The sequence below is a fragment of the Podarcis muralis genome, chromosome 7 (genome assembly GCF_964188315.1).
Source record: "Podarcis muralis chromosome 7, rPodMur119.hap1.1, whole genome shotgun sequence".
Lineage (NCBI taxonomy): Eukaryota > Metazoa > Chordata > Lepidosauria > Squamata > Lacertidae > Podarcis > Podarcis muralis.
In genome coordinates, this window is record NC_135661.1 from 71,841,475 (window position 1) to 71,862,539 (window position 21,065).

General features: G+C 44.6%; 1 protein-coding gene and 1 non-coding gene across 2 annotated transcripts; both read left to right on the plus strand.

Moving 5' to 3' along the window:
- Positions 1-5,422: 5,422 nt before the first annotated feature.
- Positions 5,423-18,155, plus strand: LOC114603592 (uncharacterized). Its single transcript, XR_013393732.1, has 4 exons — positions 5,423-5,970; positions 14,884-14,925; positions 15,786-15,911; positions 18,037-18,155. It is a non-coding gene; the product is annotated as an uncharacterized LOC114603592 (transcript).
- A 17-nt stretch (positions 18,156-18,172) lies between these two features.
- Positions 18,173-20,018, plus strand: HTR1D (5-hydroxytryptamine receptor 1D). The gene has a single exon (XM_077932069.1). It carries the CDS (start codon positions 18,198-18,200, stop codon positions 19,287-19,289), a length of 1,092 nt encoding a protein of 363 aa, XP_077788195.1. The 5' UTR covers positions 18,173-18,197; the 3' UTR covers positions 19,290-20,018.
- The last annotated feature ends 1,047 nt before the right edge of the window (positions 20,019-21,065 follow it).

The window sequence follows — 21,065 nt, forward strand, 5'->3', positions numbered from 1 at the left end:
CAAGCTTCAAAGAGGTTCAGGAGTTAACCTCTAAAGATGCTGAGCCTTGGCTTAATGCCATGAAGGCTGAAGTTGATTCCTTGAACAGGAACCAAACTTGGGAGCTGGTACCGGTAGTCCCAGGTATGAGACTGGTTGGCAGCAAATGGGTCTTCAAGGCCAAGACAGACCAGAATGGCAAGGTTGTCAGACACAAAGCCAGATTGGTTGCCAGAGGTTTTTCACAGGTACCAGGACAGGATTACCACGAGACCTACTCACCCACAGTCAAATATGAGAGCATTCGGCTGATGCTCAAGATTGCTGCGGAGGAGAAACTGCATGTTTCCCATCATGACATTAATACAGCTTTTTTGTACGGGATTTTGAACGAGGAACTGTTTATGCTTCCACCTGACGGGATGCAGATACAGAAGGGAATGGTCTGTAAACTGCGGAAATCCTTATATGGTCTCAAACAGAGTGCTAGGTGTTGGAACACAAAACTCACTGAAACGTTGCTTTCTCTAGGTTTTCACCAGGGCAAAGCTGATCCATGTGTGTTTGTCAAGGAGGAGGGGCAAAACAAACTGTATTGTTTATGTTTTGTTGATGATCTTCTGATGTTTTGGAAGAATCAGGCTTTCTATCAAAGCACCCTAGCTCAGCTGAAGGAGCACTTTGACATGAAGGATCTTGGTGAGGTATCCAACTATCTTTCTCTGCAGGTGGAGAAGGACCAAGCAGGTAATTTTCTGGTACACCAAACACAGAAAATTACTGATGTATTAACCAGGTTGAATTTGGTTGATGCAAACCCAGCAGACACACCGATGGTGACAGGTTACCAGGTAGACAGTACTGCTGTAGCGTTTTCTGACACAACGCTGTACAGATGCATTCTAGGCAAGCTGAATTTCATTGCCAGATGTTCAAGACCTGACATAGCTGTAAGCTGTAATCTGCTTAGCAGACATGCCAACAATCCTACGGTTCAGGATTGGAAAGCTCTGAAGCGCATAGCCCGCTATTTGAAAGGGACTATGCACTACAGGCTGAGGTTCACCAGTCAGAAGACTGGAGGTCTTGAAATCTTTGCAGATGCAAGTTTTGGAAGTGACACCACAGATGGTACAAGCACTTCTGGAGTATGCTACATGTACAACCACTGCCTGTTTGACTGGTTGTGCAAGAAGCAAACAACAGTGAGCCTAAGTTCCTGTGAAGCAGAACTCAATGCTCTGTCATTTTCACTCATGGATTGTGAATGGTTGATGCAACTGTTTAAGGACATCGGGGTTTCTGTGAAATGTCCTATACAAGTGTATCAAGACAATAGATCGTGTTTGGCTTTGCTGAACTCAGAGAGTTGCAAGCAGAGAACCAAATACTTGCAGATTAAGCTACATCGTGCAAGAGAGTGTATTCAGAAAGGACTGATTCGGGTGTCCTACATGGCAGGAAATGAAATTCCTGCTGATCTGTTGTCTAAGGTTGTTAACAAAGAACAACTTAAGGTTTACACACAGAGGTTGCAATTGGGTGAACCACAGGTACTACAGGTTACACGGAAAGGGGGAGGATGTTAGGATATTTCCGTTCCACCTTAAGAGAGAGCAGGCTTGTGAGTCACAGAGTCTGCGTATTTCCTGTTACAGGATGTTTATGTTTTGCTGTTTCCTTTCGATTTCAGTCGGTCGGAGTCACTGACTCAGAACGGTCATGTTTTTCCTTTGTTCTGTTCAACGCTAAATAAAGTCTGTAAATTATGCTCCTCTTCTGCGGTGCAAGCTTTCTGGCTGTGTTTTCTGCTGATAAAGAACAGTGTGCACAAGCCTAGAATGTGGCAATCTATTTCTAAGGCTTCGTGTCGCTAACTGCTGGATCTGCCTGGCTACGGGAGATCGATGGACGTCCGACAGCCGGCTTGGGGCCATGATGGACAATATCTCCCTGGCAGTTTCCCAACAGAGTTGTAGTCCCAAAACATCTGGAGGGCAGAGTTTGTCTATGCCTGGTTTAAAGGGTAACACTTCTTTGCAAGATTGTTTGCACTGCTATTTAAAAGCTAAAGGTTGCATTTCCGCTGGCTGGAGATATTTTGCTAAAGCTCAAGATGTTATTCAAGTTGAGTTTATTCTGTAAAAATCCTGACATGTGATCCTAATAAACCGGGTTTTATTTTACTGCCGCTCTCCCCCCCCCCCTCTTTTTTTTTTTTTTGGCAGGGAGTGCATGTATATATATGTGTGTGTATGGATCAACACATTTGCCTGCATTGATGGGTGGGGTACGTATTATGCCAGAATTATTCTGTGAGAGCTTCGTGTTCCTTAGGTGCAGATGTTCGGGCTTGCAATATTGATTTTGGTTTTTTACTAGAACCCTGAAAGCCACAAACCAGAGCAATATGCAAAAAAATTAGTGGCTGTTGTGCTCTGGGACTGATGAGAAGTGGAATCCAATGGCATCTAAGGGGCCAAACAGGTCTGTTCCTCTCCTCTTGTTGGACGAGGTGGATCCTTGGCCCAATAGGGCTCTTCCCTTAGAACAGGGGTCAGCAAACTTTTTCAGCAGGGGGCCAGTCCACTGTCCCTCAGACCTTGTGGGTGGCTGGAATATATTTGGGGAGGAGGGAATGAACAAATTCCTATGCCCCACAAATAACCCAGAGATGCATTTTAAATAAAAGCACACATTCTGCTCATGTAAAAACACGCTGATTCCCGGACGTCCGCGGGCCGGATTTAGAAGGTGATTGGGCCGGATCCGGCGCCCGGGCCTTACTTTGCCTACCCATGCCTTAGAACTTCCCTCAGGAGATCATCAAACAGGAGTGTTAAGCAACATCTTCCTGCTTTCATAAGGAAAGTTGCTCTTCTTCTTTCCCAGGTGCTTTTTAATAACAAATCTGTCACTAAAAAACAATCTGCCGTTTGTGGGGTGGAGGGGACCCTCTAAGGTATTTGTCTCGTCTTCTGGAATCCTTGTATGCTATGACTCATCGGCTTTTCGAAAGACGGTGTCGGCTCCTCACATTCATAACTTCAACTCTTCCTATGAATTTCCTGCTGTGCGTCTTCCTTTCATCTAAACAATCTTTCTTTTATGGCCGCCCTCAGGAGCAAGGAAATTAAAACCGGCGAGGTTAACATCTCCTTCCGCACTCGCTGCATTCTATCAGTAATTTAATCTTTTGGCTTAAAACCTGTGTTTTGGAATGTGCTTGATGGCGCATTCATAAGGTAAGCAACATTTGGTCTCCTCTGCCTTGCGGAACACACGTTTTCATGGCCAGGCGTAAACAAAGGAGGAAATTAAAATTCACTTATGCTCCCATTTCTGATTCTTTTTGGTGGGGAGGAATGTTGTAGCAGAATTACTAAATTACTGGGTCAGACTTGAGGCGTCTGTAACATGATACTGCATTGATTTTGCATTGTCTAGTAGGATCTAGCAGGGTTCCACATGCCAGGCTGGGCCAACTGCACATTGTGTGGGTTCTTTGCTCTCTAATGTCTAACCGATTCCACTGGTCCGATAAATTGCCCCAGGTAGTAGATAGGAACAACCAGTGCTATTTTTCTTTTAAAAAATGTTTAGGGGTACTCTCATTTTGACTCAAGAAAATCACCATTTTATAATTCAAATTGGGGAAAATAAATACAGGAAATGGACAAAAGTACAGAGTCATCCTTAACTTTATACTTCTTTGCTGGCTGTGATGATGAAAAATAGTTAGTGATTTTCCTACTCATATTGAACTGTGCTGCCCCTCAATGAGGCCAAACTTTCATCAGTAAAACACCACACATCCACATTCCACACTGCTCCACACATTAAAGGCTCGCTTCTGTCTGAGACTCAGGAAACACTGGAAAACGAAATGAAGCCGCCATCAGAGGTGGTAACGAAGCTGACCAATCACTGTGCTAGATTCCAACTCCTACTTCACACATTAAACGCTCGCTTCCGTCTGAGACTCCAATTCACCGTGCTAGAGAAGAAAGTATTTTTTTAAAAAAAACTTTTAAAAAAATAGTTTCTTCTCCCCTTAGATTCACAAAATGTTTATGGGTATGCGTACGCCTGCGTCCCCCCAGAAAAAAAGCACTGGGAACAACTAATACCTGTTCAAAGTACATCTAAATCAGATCTAAAACACTTGGCTTCTCTTAAATTATCCTGGGAATTGCAGTTTATTAAGGGTGCTGGGAACTGTAGCTCTATGCAGGGTTCCCGGGATTCTTTGGGCAAAGCCGTGTGCTTTAATCACATGATGTGGAAGTGATTGGGGAAACTAGCAATAGACAGAACTTTTTCTAGCATAAAGATGCAAATGGTGGAGACAGCACCACCCATTGTGTTTTTGCCTACCCTGCCAGAAGAAGAAGTGGCCTTCCATTAGTGTTCAGATTTAAACATACTGAAGAATAGTGAGTTCAGCTACTGGTCCATCTGGCTTAGAATTATCTAAATCTGACTGGCAGAAGGTCTGTGGGGACTCATAGGGGAAGTCACCTTCCCATTGCTAAAGTTGAGATCCTTCTAAGCGAAGATGCAAATGACGGGTAATGCAATTGTATAACATATCTACTCAGAAATAAGCTCCAGTTGAGTTCTGTGGTATGGTATTAGTAGCCTGAATTTGGGCCCTTCTGCATGTTTGCTTGATCACTGAGCTCTGGGCCTTTCCCAGTTTTTTTCCTTGCTCATCCTCATTCAGAAGGGTGAGGAAATGAGGGACAATTTAAATGCATCATCTTTCATATTCTCCACTTCCAGGGAAGCAATTCCCCTGATAGCAAGTATGGCACAACAGTCAACAATCAGCTCAGGAGGAATGTGCTTATCCAAAACCCATAAGTAATTTCTACAGTCCTCCCCTTGTGATGGTCTCCACAACGTCTGAACAAACCCTTCTAGTCGTCCTTGAATTTGGCATAATAAAACGAATAATGCATTCTTATGATTGGTGCTTCTAAAGGAAATCAACAAGTTATACTGTCATATTAACACTCCCTTTCTTGTCCTTCACCTTTACCTTTTTACTCCATTATAATTTCCCCCTAAATTTCCCAGATACAAGAATGGGAAGCACACATACCAACGAACTCCCCTCCACCGTTTTGCAAAGGAAATTCATAGGTGGGTTTAAGCAGAAATTTCATTTGAAAAACAGTCAACACATTTCTTCTAAGATAGGTGTTTTTTTAATCAACAAACAACAACAACAAGTGATAAATTATAGACGAAGGGCATTTTTTATTTCCTTTTAAACATGCATTGCAACGATTGCTGGATTTTTAACGGGCTGGATTCAGTAAACATGCGGGGAGGGGGGGTTGCATGGAAGAAACCAGCTTGAACGGGTCTCTCCCTCCCGCCTCTCCTCCCCGCCCCCTTGCTCAGCGAATTACTCTGGGATGGGGGGAGTTCCATATGAAATCTAGGAGGTCTCAGAGGATCGGACAGCCGATCCCTCCATCGGCACACCCGCTGCCGCCGCCACCTGAATGAAACAAACCTCCCTCAGTTCAGGCAGCCGAGCCCTCGCCGGAGAGCTGCTGCTGCTGCTGCTCAACGTTTTCCTTCCGCCGTCGGGGAATTCGCAGCTGCCTGGGCAGAGGCGCCTTAAAAGAGTTTTTGAAAGGGCTCCCAGTCCTGCGCCGGGACGGAGGCAGTGACGCTTCCATTTCCGGATCGGAGTGAGAACTGTGCGCTTCAGGAGTCAGCAGAGACCCGAGGGGGGCGTACCTTTTGACCCGGCCGGACCGGGGTGAGAACCGCCGCGTTCGGAGGAGCTCGCCACGTGGAGGAGGAGCAGCGACGGCAGAGGAGGAGGAAAGGAAGGACGGGGCACTTTTGCGCTCCTAGCTCGCACTTAATCGCAACGTCTGATCCTCTTTCCCTGAAGAAGCAGCAGCGCTTGGCGTTGCCGGACCGACTGCGAAACTCAGGAGTAAACGTGGTTTTGTATCCGCGTCAGTCGTAAGTCGTGGGAATGTGCGTGTACACGCGTGTGCCGGGGGGATCGGGGCGAAAGAGGAGGGCTCCGGGAGGGACATATTCAGCAAAAGCCGCTTCAGCTGCCTGGTCCAACTTGGGATACTTGGAGCTCAGGAGTGAAGTCTGTTGGCAGTGGCGATCCACGCCACGGGCCACTTCGACGGGGCTACGCGGCTTGCCGTTTCCCTCCGTGCTGCGAGAGATGCCACCACCTTGAAATCACCACTTTTGGAACTGAAAGGGGGTTTGTGCGTAAGGGCTACTCTGGCGCGCGCGAGGAAACGGCTACTCAGAAAAGATTAGGTGAAAAAATGCTACTTGAAGAGGAGAGAAAGTGATTGGTAGCGTGGGGTAACGGTGCCATATGTAGACGGAGAACTTGCTTCGACTAAATGTAGTGTTTGATGGGCGATCGTCTGATTCAATCCAAGCTACTCTGTATGAGATCTAGGAGCTGCGGCTTGCAGTTTTGCCTTTCCGAATCAAGGCAGAAATAAGAGTTGGTGAGCTGACTCGACTTCTAGCTAAATCCAGCCTGATTGGAAAGAAATTTCCATGAGCTTTCACTTTGCAGACTGGGTCTGGACCTCAAATCTTGATGCTTTAAGTTTAAGACATCGCCGCTGCCCCCCCACCAACCCCACTATTTGCCCATAGAGCAGATCCGCATAAAATCATTGATCTGGTTTGTACAGCTGTGTCCAAGCTAACCTCCTGCTTAAGGGCTAAGGAAGGGAAGCAAACGGAGGAGTCCCGTGACACCTTGAAACTTACTTATTGTGGCATAATCTTCCATGGGCCAGAGCCTGTACCTGAAAATGTGGGCTCCCTGACCCACAAAAGCTTCCACTGCAATCAGCTTGTTAGTTTTTAAGTTGCCACAGGACTGTAGGTTTTGCTGCGATAGTTTATGCCACTATTGGTTGCAGTGGGAGAGAAGCAGGGACAATCTTCCAGTTGCCTCATGCAAAAAATTGCCACTTGCTCCATTACTATTATTAATAATAATCATTTGTCCTCCTGCTACGTACTCAAGGATTGCATTAGCCAATTCTGCCATGCACACGGAGCTAGGGTCAGACTAGCCTCTTAAGCTGCCTTGTGAAGCAAGGCCAATTGAGCTCAGTGAGACTTACTGCCAAGTAAGAGTGTATAAGATCACTGCCTTAAGCAAAAAACAATGTTCCAGCATTATTCCAGCAGATCTGGTTAGGGCTGGTTAATGTGGGGGTTGAATTCCATTGAAATCAGTGGGGTTTTAGCCTTCGACTGTTGTTTGCCATTAGCTGTCTTGGTGACAGATTTTTATCTCTGCTATCAGAATGTCGCCCTTGGAGTCAGTTTTTAAGCCTGAGTTTCCCCCCTCTGTATGAGTCTGTATCCCCCTTGATATGATGGCTGTGATTATTCTTCACTCATATCCTGCTCTAACTGTATCTAGGATTTCTAGCCCTCCCACCCATGAAGCAAGGTGAGGTAACTGCCTCAGATAACAGGCAGGCTCTACCAAGGCAGCAGATCCCAATGTATATCTTTATGGTGTTGATCTTCACTCACCCCTGCTTTCCCGGTGGGGAGGAAGGCATCCTTTTGTGGTTCGCCTCAGGTGCCAAAATGTCTTGAGCCAGTCCTGCCTTCCAGATTCATTATCCCAGGCTTCCTTAAATGACTCTGCCTCCCCCCCCCCCCATTTGCTGGCCACTATGTCAGGAACTCTTTCTCAGCACACCTACTGATCTCTGTCTCTTCCAACAAATCCCCCATCAAAATCATAGGGAAGAGGTTGTTGCTCAGTGGTAGACAGAAAGAAAGCAACCGTAAGCTGGGAATCATAATAGGCTCTGTACAAAGCCTCACTGATAAGTATGTGCAGGATTTCAACCTGAATCTGTTAGTTTTAAAGACCCTAACAAGGGATCCCATAAATTTTGAGACCAAAGGGAAATTTTGAGACCTTACCCAGTTTATTCATTTCTAGATCTTTTTTCCAGAATTTAGAATAAGGTGAAGGGATGTTAACTGGACAAGGATTTGGGTGTTCAGGGTTAAATTTGTTATGAAACTTACTGTGAAACCTTGGGCCAGTCACTGTCTCTCATCCTTACCTACCTCACAAGGATAACATGGAGAAATGGAAAACTATGTGTGCCACCTTGGAAGAAAGAGGGATTTAATGTTACTGAGAAGATCTTCAGGTTGTCTACCCCCTGATCCTTAAGGGGCATCAGGCAAGGTTTGAAATCATACAAGAACAAACCTAAAAATCAAAGAAAAAAGACTCTGGGACACGATGCAGTTCAGACTTTACATGCAGGTTCATGGCAAATCCAATGTGCTGGGACAGGTTTGGCTGGATTTGAAAATGCAAGTGTCCAGTCCTTTTACCTATTGAAGTTTGCCGGCAATTTAATACATTAAAAGCATGCACTCGTTTAAGACCCAGACAGTTCTCTGATCCTAAGAGAGATGGATGTGTGGTGCCACTAGCTCAGTCTGTGGGCCAATGCAGGTACCATAAAACAAATGACTAAGGGCTGAACTAGATGTGATGTTAATTGTATAAATGCAATTAACATAAAAAAATGTAATACAGTGGTACCTCAGGTTACATACGCTTCAGGTTACATACGCTTCAGCTTACAGACTCCGCTAACCCAGAAATAGTGCTTCAGGTTAAGAACTTTGCTTCAGGATGAGAACAGAAATCGCGCTCCGGCGGCGCGGCAGCAGCAGGAGGCCCCATTAGCTAAAGTGGTTCTTCAGGTTAAGAACAGTTTCAGGTTAAGAACTGACCTCCGGAACAAATTAAGTACTTAACCCGAGGTACCACTGTAGTAGCCACATAGGGGGCAGGTGGCTAAGCTGTACTGGGACCATATGGGAGGGACAGAGTCACACACCCACACCCACACACCCATTGTGGTACATACTAAATAACTTGCCCCAGCCGCTACTTTTATCCGGAAGAAAACAGTGGTGTGTGTGTGTGTGTGTGTGTGTGTGTGTGTGTGTTAAACTCTCCCTCCTCCTGCAGTCTCGATGCTGCACAGTTAACATCATGTCCGCCTTGGCCCTTATATGAAGTAGATTATCTTAATGGACTAGTAACTTCTGAGGAATTGTATGCAAGACGGTGGCACAGAAGTGACTGAATTCAAAGCTGAAAGCAGGCAAGTTTGACATACCTGGCCCCTACAACCTGTTACTGGTCTGGGCTGAGTATCTCCTTCAACAGGGCTCTAGTTCCAGAAATGTAACAGGCAGGATTACTCTACAAGTCCTTTTCCATAGCCCTCCTCCATTACACTGCTTATTCCACAGATGCCCTCCAGATGTGCTGCAAAGTCTTGTCATCCTCAACCATTTCTCATCCTGGCTGAGGCTGATGGGAATTGTAGTTCAAAACATCTGGAGTGCACCCTGCCAACTATTCCTGTTCCAGCTGCCTGGGGAGAGTTTTCCCTAACCTTGCTATAACCAAGATCCTTTGGGGGCTGAACATGGGACTTTTTGCACACAAATCATTTGCTCTGTCACTGAGCTATTGCTCTTCCCCTGATGTGCTATGGAAAATATCAGCAGGACTGTGCAATGAAATTTCAACCCCCCTCTAAAGAGAAACACATGTGAAAAGGTTGCACTGGAATGCCAGATTTACAGGAAAGGCCTATGAACAGGAACAGACAAGAACAGGTGGGTCTTGCCAGCACCCAATTTCACCTAATGGATTTTACATTCCAGCATTGGTTTCTCATAGCTATTTCCCCATAGAGGCGAATCATTAAATGAGAATCCATGCTTAACAGCTTGCCTAGGAGATCTGCTTTCTCCTTCATCTAGCTTTCGCTACCAAAGCTGAAAGCGAAGGCTGCAGTGCCCCCTAATGTCAAATCCTAGCCAAACGCAGAGAAACATGTGCACTTGGATTGTGGACACATTATAGACCAAAGATCTTCGGTCTTCCTTTTTGGACTCTGCACACACACCATTAACCACAGTCTAGAACCTGCTTTCAATTCTTTGTATGGGGATATACAAAATTAGAATAAAGCATTTAACAGAAAAATGCAGATAAAACTATCTACAAACATACAACTGAAACATATAGCGCCAGGTAAGAGAAATAGCAGTAGCAACCGGGCAGTGATTTAAAAGGGCCATTCATTTTTAACTTGGGAAATTCTTTGCCACCAGTCCATAGAATCATAGAATTGTGGAGTTGGAAGGGACCCCAGGGGTCATCTAGTCTAACCCACTGCAATGCAGGAATCTCAACTAAAGCATCTATGACAGATGCTATCCAATCTCTGCTTAAAAACCTTCACCCATGAAGGAGAGTTTGCCACCTTGCAAGGGAGTCTGTTCCACTGTTGAACAACTTTTACAGTCAGAAAGTTCTTCCTGATGTTTAGTCAGAATTACCTTTCTTGTAGCTTGAAGCCATTGGTTTTCTCTAAAGGTAAAGGTAAAGGGACGTGTCGTGTAAATTAGGTCCAGTCGTGACCGACTCTGGGGTTGCAGCGCTCATCTTGCTTTATTGGCCGAGGGAGCCGGCATACAGCTTCCGGGTCATGTGGCCAGCATGACTAAGCCGCTTCTGGCGAACCAGAGCAGTGCACGGAAACGCCGTTTACCTTCCTGCCAGAGCGGTACCTATTTATCTACTTGCACTTTGACGTGCTTTCGAACTGCTAGGTTGGCAGGAGCAGGGACCAAGCAACGGGAGCTCACCCCGTCGCTGGGATTCAAACCACCGACCTTCTCATCGGCAAGTCCTAGGCTCTGTGGTTTAACCCACAGCGACTTGCTCTATCTTCCATGCAACCGTCCTTTAGATACTTGAAGATGGTTATCATATCTCCTCTCAGTCTCCTCTTTTCTAGGCTAAACATTCCTAGCCCCATCAACCATTCCTCATAAGGCTTGATTTACAGACCCTTGATCATCTTGGTTGCCATCCTCTGCAAATGTTCCTGCTTGTCATTAACCTTCTTAAACTGTGGCGCCCAGAACTGGACACAGTACTCCAGGTGTGGTCTGACCAAGGCAGAATATAGCAGTCCTATTACTTCCCTTGGTCTAAAAACATTATTCTTCTGTTGATGCAGCCTAGAATAGCATTAGCTCTTTTTGCTGCTTCATCACACGGTTGACTCATGTTCAGCTTGTGATCTATTCAGACCCCTAGATCCTTTTCATACATACTACTGGCAAGCCAGATGTTCCCCATCTGGTTCTTCCTGTCTAAGTGCAGAAGCTTACATTTGTCCCTTACGGAAATTCATCTTGATAGTCTTGGCCCAGTTCTCCAATTTGTTAAGGCCATCTTGAATCCTGATTCGATCTTCTGTAGGTATTAGCTACCCTTCCCAGTTTGATGTCATCTGCAATTTTGATGCGCATCCCCTCAACTCATTCATCCAGGTCGCCTCTAAGCTAAAGATGGTTGTAAGAGAGGATTAGACAAATTCTTGGGGGATTAGTTTACGAGCAGACTACTAGGTACCCATAGTTTTTCCTGTTTGACCTGAAAGAGCAGAGATAAGGAACATGTGGCCTTCCAGATGTTGCTTGACTACAACTCCCATAATCCCATACCATTTCATGCTAGTTGGGACTGATGGGCATTGAAGTCTAACAACATATGGCGGACCACAGGTTTCCCATCCCTACTAAAATGAGACAGGGCTTTTTGTAAGGTGGTACACTATTTTGCAACACTCTCACTGGAGCTAACCAGCTGATTGGTTCCAGGTGTGTACAGTGTGCTTTGTCCAGGCATTTAACCGCCAGGTGCTTTACTTGACTAATGCTGATGACTGCCTTTTAAAGTTATGTTGGCATTGATGCTGCTTCACTTATGGTTTGATTGGTTATTTTAGCTTTATAATTAGTCTTTTTGCTTGTTTTCGTAAGCTGCCTTGGACAGATATGGGGAGGGGGAGGCTATAAAAATAAAGCTAACATGGAGTAGTGGTTCAGTGTGCTAAACTAGGACCTGGGACGGGGGCTAGGTTCAAATTCACACACTTAAGCGCAGAAGCTTTCTGTGTGATTTTGGATCTGTAATTTTTTGTTAGTCTTAACCTTCCTACTAGGTGAGGGTAACATGGCAGCAGCAGGAGAGAGATTGAAACTTGTACATTAATCTGAACTCTGTGGAGAAAAAGTGGTTTGTAAATAAAATAGGCATTTTAAAATAAATCAGCATGGATACATGAACAATTAGCTTTATATTATAGGGTTTATATTATATTATGTTAATCTGGAACACAGGAAATTGTCTTGTAATATTTGTCCATGTAGCTATTCTGACTCACGGCATCTCTTCTGGGTCTAAAACAGAGGTCTGTCCCCACCACCTGCTAACTAGAGATGGCAGGGATTAAACTTAGTATTGTCTACATATCATCTATCCTGCCACAGATAACCAGATAGGGCCACAGTGAGAAATTAAAACGGTTGCTAGACCCAGCTGCCTGTCACTATCTGGACAGGCAGTAAAGGTAAAAAGACCCCTGGATGGTTATGTCCAGTCAAAGGCGACTATGGGGTTGCGGCACTCATCTTGCTTTCAGGCCGGCGTTTATCCACAGACAGGTTTCCAGGTCATGTGGCCAGCATGATTAAACCACTTCTGGCGCAACGGAACACTGTGACGGAAACCAGAGCGCACGGAAATGCCGTTTACCTTCCAGCTGCAGCGGTACCTATTTATCTACTTGCACTGGCATGCTTTCAAACTGCTAGGTTGGCAGGAGCTGGGACAGAGCAACAGGAGCCCACCTTGTTGTGGGGATTTGAACCGCCAACCTTCTGATCGGCAAGCCCAAGAGGCTCAGTGGTTTCGACCACAGCACTACCCGCTATGACCCACCGACAGGGATAGGACCCAACCAAAGGCTTTTTGCCCAGGGCCCCTTCAAACCCAGAATTAGACCTGAGGACTTATTTATAACACTATAATATATAACATTTTAGCATTGGCCATTTATGGAAGTGAGAAGTCTAGTCACTTAACAAAAAAAGTATAGAAGAAGGGTTTTGTCAGGATACCGTCTTAGATTTTGGCTGAACGATTTCCTTTTTTTATCATTGCCTTGGAATCCCAGTTGCAGTGACAGCAATTTTATAGACACTTGAGTCCAGAATCTTACAAAATCCAGGACTGTTTTCTGCCAAATGTCAACAGAACAGGGAAGCATGACTCTGTTTTCCACTGCTGCTGAAATAACTAGCCCATGACTGTTCATACTGATAGCTGCCTCAGATGAGTTATTTCATCCCTCTTGCAGAACTCATGACATATTCAATGGGAACTATTTAATCCAGACTACCAGAGGCCTGGGAAAAAGCCTTTTAATTGGCAGCCTTTAACCTTGCAAAAATCAAGACTGCATTTTTCTCCATATACGTACACATGTAACATAAAAATATCCTTTTGACGTGAACTGTAAACAAAGCTGATTGTAAGCATGGCACTGATAAAATACCAAACGTAGTACAAAGCACTGTTTTCGGAAGTGAAACGATTTCGATAGCATGAGATCCAAAACAGCAATTTTCCAACAATGTTATAGTACACTCTATCATTTGGATTTGCTTGTCCTTTGTAGGACACACCATTATTTGTTAAAGTCACAATGGCTCACTGAAAACTTTCCAAATTCAGCTCCTTCTGTACTTTGTTGCAGCTATTATGTTTTTATATTCTGCTGAAAGCTGCCCAGAGTTGTTTATTATTATTATTATTATTATTATTATTATTATTATACTGAACAAATGAGAGGCAAGATGAGCTGATTTATACGTAAACCTAGCAATGCCTGTTTGGTATCTAGGGAACACCTTCGTCATGTATCTGTAATCAAATTTTCCTGCAACAGAGTGCAAAAGGAACTGTGATTGAATTTATTTTAATTGTTTATATCCTGCTTAAAAATATATATTCCTAAATGACTTACAAAAATAACAAATGAAAACAAAATATCCAGAACAGAGTAACTTTTTTCAAATGCAAGGAGATAGAATTCCAGTGTAAAAAGGGTTTCAGTCACCCTCTAAAAGCAGGAAAAAATGGGGTTTGGCAAATCTCCCAAGGGAGAAAATGCCACAACTGCAGTGCCAGCACTGAAAAGGCCCTGATTTTCTAATATTTAAGAACATAAGAGAACCAGGCTGGATCAGACCAAAGGTTTCTGTTTCCACAGTAACCAACCAGATGACCAAAGCAGAACATGGGTACAACAGTGCGCTTGCCAGTTTTCCCTCTAGAAAAGGACTGACCCCTCCTTTCTATGGGACCGTTGGCTCTTTCTATCAGCCCCTAGGGTTATGATTCGTGGGTTCCCACTTAATTTTATTTTGATTTTAAATGTGATTCGAATTGTATTTTAAACTAATTGTTTGATTTTGTGTTTTTAATGTATTATATATTTGGTGTTAGCCGCCCTGAGCCCGGTCTCGGCCGGGGAGGGCAGAGTATAAAAAATTATTATTACCAGAGCATCACCATCATCATCATGACAGTTATTATTACAGATTATTAATATATATTGCTCTGCAGCTGAAAGGCCCACAGTGTACAGCATATTAAAACAACAAAATATACAATAGAGTACAATAAAATGTCATATATTAATCAGCAAGCAAAAGTTTAAGGCTGCAAGATCACAACTTACAAAGGCCAGACAAAAACATTCTCAAGCTTGAGAAATAAAGTGCACTTTCACCAACTATATATGTAACAGGCTAGAAACCCGAACAATGAGAACTACTAAAGATAAAAAAATTAAAAAGGAAAGCTTACCCCTAGAAGAATTAAGGGTGTTCCCATCCTTAGTATAGTGAAGCTTTTAAATTTATGTTTCCAATCTCTCCATTTTCCACCCTCAGACGGTTCACCTTGTTGATGTGGGTCTGCGTCTCTAAGGCCAGGTAAGAATGTGCTTCTGTCATTGCTCTCCTGTCACCAGCTTAATGGGTGACTCACTGGGCAATGTTAAATTAACCGCATGGCTCTATGTCTTAATAATAGAACCTTTTAGCAACAAAAGGTGTAGCAATGTGCCCAGAGTCGTTCAGAAACAAGGTCATCCTTGGTAATTGGAGAGCTGCCCTGACAGCGACACAATTTAAAAGCATTATGGTTGGGGATTCCAGTGGATTTGAGGTTTGGACTAGGCCTCGGAGTCTCAAGGCTCATTCTGGCTGACTTTAGCCTACTCCTCCATGAGAGACTAGGCCACAGCCTGGGCAATAATCCTCCAAATTGCAGATGGGCCCCAATGCCATGGGATGGTCCGTGCCTTCCGAATACAAGTACAGTGGTGCCCCACAAGACGAATGCCTTGCAAGACGAAAAACCCGCAAGACGAAAGGGTTTTCCATCGCAGAGGCGCTTCGCAAGACAAAGTTCCCTATGGGCTTGCTTCGCAAGACAAAAACGTCTTGCGAGTCTCGCCATTATTATTTTTTTGCTTCCCCCCCTTTTTCAAAGCCGCTAAGCCGTTAATAGGCTTTTAACAGCTTAGCCGCTAAGCCCGCTAAGCCGCTAATAGCACTAAATCGCTAATAGCGCTAATCCGCTTAGCCGCCAATGGAGTTGCTTCGCAAGACGAAAAAAACGCTAGACGAAAAGAATCGCGGAACGGATTCTTTTCGTCTTGCGAGGCACCACTGTAGAATAAATGAATAGCACAGGGGTCATGGACAGAGGATCTCTTGCTAGTTGTGATTCTGTCACTGCTCCACTTACGATATATTCCTGGGCTAACATGCTCTGTTTCTTCCTTTAGATCCAGTCCCAGAATAATGAGCAGGGTCAGCTAGTCAAGGTCTTTCTCTGCTCCGGGATCCCTGTGTGGCTTTGCATTTAAGAATAATAAAACATCCTCTGCCTGATCATGAACTATTTGCAGAAGGTAAGATCACAGAACCTGCAGAGACCTTCGTCCATGCATGGCGGTAGATGGCAGCTCGGCAATATGACATCGTTGCAGTGAACGGACAATGATGAGGGAGAGAGAAAGTGGATAGAGATAGAGGGGAAGGTACCTAAGGAAATACTTTCTGTTCTGAAGCAAGTTCTAGTGTTATGAGAGAGGGGTTGCCTCCCTGTACTGCTTGGGGACATCTCAGAGGCATCTGGAAAGTCACTGTGTGTAACAGAACAGGACTGTAGACTAGATAGACCCTTGCTCTGATCTAGAAGAGCTCTTTTTGTTCTATTCAGGTATCACAAAGACTTGGTGTGTGTGCCTTGGCATTTAAAACTGAATTTATTTTTCTATGTATATAGTTCAGTATTTCTTCAGATGTATAGATTTCCTAAAGGGTTCAAGAAAGTTGCCCAAGTTTCTACAATTATATACTGAAAAGGAAAGGGGGGGTAAAAAAAGTATCTTTGCCCCTGAAGGCCTTGCAATTTAATGGTGCTTAGCAGTGGAAAATAACATATTCAAAAACGATTTAACGCTTTAACGAACAGCATTCCTTTTGGATTTTCTGTCTTGACTCATTGCAAAATGCCAGTGCAAACTTTTCTGTGCTAAGGGAGCAATTGCTTTTGACAGCCTGAGCAGCACCAGTTGCTGGATTGGCCTTTGTTACCGTCCTTCCCTCCTTCCTTGGGCAGCTCTGCTTGTTTAACTCTGGAACCTGTAATGGCTGAGGGCAGAGGAGCGATGGTTTGCTGAGAACAGTTGGGTAGGTAAATCACTACAGTGATGATGGGACACTTTCCTTTCTCATTCTTGGATGAGAATCTAAGCACAAAGTGGAGGCTTTTGCTAATTGAAAATACAACTCACAAACACGAGAATATCCAAGGTTTGGGTTTGTTTGCTTTCTTAAATCGGTTTAAGAGTTCAGGAGCTTACAGAGAAACTCATTGAAATTGTATGTTGAAGTGTCTGCCTTAACTCCCATGCAGTAAATGCATTCCGGAACATTCTGCAGCATTATCTTTTGCAAACAGGAGCTACATGGGAGTTGCATTTGCTGAACTCTGGATCCAACCACTTTCTAGGGCAGAGCTAGCTATTGTGCCCTCCAGTTCTTGAAGGACTGCAGTTATGATCATCCCTGACATTGGCCATGCTGCCGTAGGTTGATGAGAATTGAAGTCTGACCACAGCTTGAAGGTGCCATGTTGGCTACTCCAGAGTTAGGGAGTATGTTCCAGTGAACCCAGTAAAGCCTAGATTTGGGGCCAAACTAGAAGGTGTGTGACATGTGTGAATGTAAAGAGTCCACTCTTCCTCACTCCCTCCACTGCAGTCCTTACAAAAATCCCCTCCTCCCCAAAGCTGCTGTTTTGCCCAGGAAAGAAACTGCTATTTGTACAAATAGCTGCTTTCATCCTGGGTCAAATAAGAGCAATTTTTGGTTGGACTTCTGCACAGCATGGAAATATTAATACACAGACATACACGTGCCATGGTCCTGGTCCTGATTCTGCCTCCAGCAGCTGATATGTGTGTGTGAGAGAGACAGACAGACAGACAGACAGACAGATGCAATTACATATTTCACATACTGTCTAGTTTGGCTCTTACTTTTGAGTGAACACGGTTAGAATTGCAGTAGAAATTAAATTATTACTGTTGATTGTATAGCCTATGTTAATATGCCCCTGAGGATTAGCTGCTGAAGTCATACCACAGTTATGTAGGGCTGTCTGAGTGGTGCACACTCACTGGCCACAAGCAAAGGGGGCGCAATCTCAAAGCCAGGTAAGCAAGGCTCTGGGCTTTGGTAAGGAAGTGTGAGGTTCTGACAGGGTCCTAGAGTCCTCCCACCTCCTTGCCAAAGCCTAGTTAGCACTTTCCCAGCTTTGGGAAGGAGGGCTCTAGGACCCTGCCAGAGCCTCATGACTCTTTCCCAAAGCTGGCCACCTCCTTACTCACCTTTGGGAAGGCAGCACAAGGGCTTGGGGGGGTGTCCACCAGATTTTGGCCTTGCACTGGTCTCCATAGTACCAAAGTCTGCATCACAAAGCACACTGTAGTTAATGTTTCCGTTATTGTCTTTGCTTCTGTTTCACAGTGGCGTGCTTTTTTTACCAACCTCGAAGATCTAGTTCAGAAAACCTGGTTTTGTTAAAGACCGAGACAGACGTTATCAAGTATATGTAAAGGATTGAGTTCAAAAGAGGAGGGGAGGAATCCAACACAGCCAACTGGTCTGCAAAGTCTATTCTCCTCAGCATGTCAAACAGGTCTCTCAACGCCAGTGAAATGACAGAGGAGTGGGACGAGGGGACGCTGCTAGGCCTGAAGGTTTTGCTTGCCGCCATCTTGGCTGTGATCACTCTGGCGACAATGCTCTTCAATATGTTTGTGATCATCACCATCATTCTGACCAGGAAACTCCACACTCCTGCAAATTACCTCATTGGCTCTTTGGCCGCCACAGACCTTTTAGTGTCCATCCTGGTCATGCCAATCAGCATTGCTTACACCATTAGCCACAAATGGAACTTTGGCCAAATCATGTGCGACATCTGGTTGTCCTCAGACATCACCTGCTGTACGGCTTCCATCTTGCACCTTTGCGTGATTGCCTTGGACCGGTACTGGGCCATCACGGACGCTCTCGAATATACCAAGCGCCGGACTGCCAGCAGAGCCGCCTTGATGATCACTGTGGTTTGGGTCATTTCCATCTGCATCTCCATGCCGCCCCTTTTCTGGAGACAGGCCAAAGCTCAGGAAGAAATACTGCACTGCGTCGTGAATACGGATCAGATCTCCTACACCATTTACTCCACCTGCGGCGCCTTCTATATCCCAACGGTACTGCTCATCATCCTCTATGGTAGGATTTACGTGGCCGCTCGATCCCGGATTCTTAAGCCGCCATCGCTGTATGGGAAGCGATTTACCACGGCCCACCTGATCACTGGCTCAGCAGGCTCCTCCCTCTGCTCCCTCAGCTCAAACCTTCAGGAAGGGCATTCTCATTCCAGCAGCTCCCCAGTATTAATCAACCACGTAAAGATCAAAGTCGCCGATAGCATCCTGGAGAGGAAACGGATTTCGGCAGCCCGGGAAAGAAAAGCCACAAAAACTCTGGGGATTATTTTAGGAGCATTCATTTTCTGCTGGCTCCCGTTCTTTGTGGTGTCTTTAGTCCTGCCTATCTGTCACGAAGCTTGCTGGTCTCATCCCATTCTGCTTGACATTTTCACATGGCTAGGCTACCTGAACTCACTGATCAACCCCGTGATATATACTGCCTTTAACGAAGACTTCAAACAGGCTTTTCAGAAAATGATTCGGTTTAAGAAGTGCTCCTAGTCCCGAAACTCCTTCCGGGTTTGACATAGCTGCCAATGCATAAACTAGTACCCCACCTGCACTCATTGTTTCCTATGGGGTAGATGATGATGGTCTCACTGACTGTATTCAGCTGATTATAACTTGGCTTAATGACACTTTTTGGCAACTTGCATGCAGCCCCTCTATTTTCCTCTTTGGCTGAACAAACTAGGAAGTATTACAGTAACGGAATGGAAGTCTTCAATTTCTTCCAAACCAGGAAACTATGGTTAATGACTTCAGAACAAACCAGTATGTATGAATTCGTGAAGATACCCTACAGTGCAGCCTTATGCAGGAGTAATACTCATTCATTTCAGTGGGGCTTATGCCCACGTGAGCAGGTGTAGGATTGCAGCCCTGATATCCTGGCTTGTTCTGAAGCCATTAGCCATAGTTTCCTGGTTCAGTTGAAACAGGAAACCATAGTTATTTTCAGGGTTCCTTGTCTGTTCACTCCTCTTGCAAAGGGAGGAGAAAAGGGGCTGCATGCATGCCCACAAGGCTTATTTAAATCTTAGTAAGCAAACGTGGTGGAACAAACCAGTCTATTGTTGCGTGTGACTTTTCACTGTCTTTTCTTTTGTTCTCTGTGATAAAGATAACTTTTTAAGACTTACTAGTCTGTGCATTGAATACATGTATCTGCAAAACCAGAAGAAGATTTCAAAACAAGCAGGATGAAATAAATAATGGAGTTGTTATGAACTGTGTCGCTCGACACAATCTTTTCATTCTTGCTTTACTACAAATTAACAAATCTGTATTATTTGTCTCAGATTTCTCACCTACCCACTTTTGTAATTTGGGAATGAAACACTGGCTGAATTTTCAGGGTTTGTTTTCTAAGGGCTACGGAGCAAATTATATGAAGTGCTTTTGAGCATTTGGGCAAAGAACTATATATTATTATTGTTGTTGTTGTTGCTGCTGCTGCTGCTGCTCTTGTTATTTCATTGTGCAAATTATGAGAAGAAATTGTACATTGTTGGTTGTAGGAAGATAACAGTGTGAGAAATGGGTATAAAGCTTTGCTCCTGGCTATCCCAAATTCTCTTTTCCTCCAACGCAGCTTTGAACAATTTTCACTATTCATTCAGGATTTTGTGAGATATTCAGCAAAAGTGTTGGGTCCCCAGAATCCAATGGGAAAATTTGCACAAAAGATCCATAAAAAATACTAATATTGTTGCACCCCACCCCAATCTCTGAGCGGTGCAAGATTCCAGAGCTTCCAGATGCTTACCCAGACTTCATGTTTCCTTTGGAATGAGATACAGCAGTGGTGTCTTTTAAAGATAAATGGTTTTGTTGTTGTTTAGTCATTTAGTCGTGTCCGACTCTTCGTGACCCCATGGACCAGAGCACGCCAGGCACTCCTGTCTTCCACTGCCTCCCGCAGTTTGGTCAAACTCATGCTGGTAGCTTCAAGAACACTGTCCAACTATCTCGTCCTCTGTCGTCCTCTTCTCCTTGTGCCCTCCATCTTTCCCAACATCAGGGTCTTTCCAGGGAGTATTCTCTTCTCATGAGGTGGCCAAAGTATTAGAGCCTCAGCTCCCCGATCTGTCCTTCCAGTGAGCACTCAGGGCTGATTTCCTTCAGAATGGATAGGTTGGATCTTCTTGCAGTCCATGGGACTCTCAAGAGTCTCCTCCAGCACCATAATTCAAAATCATCAATTCTTCGGCGTTCAGCCTTCTTTATGGTCCAGCTCTCACTTCCGTACATCACTACTATAAATGGTTTATTTAC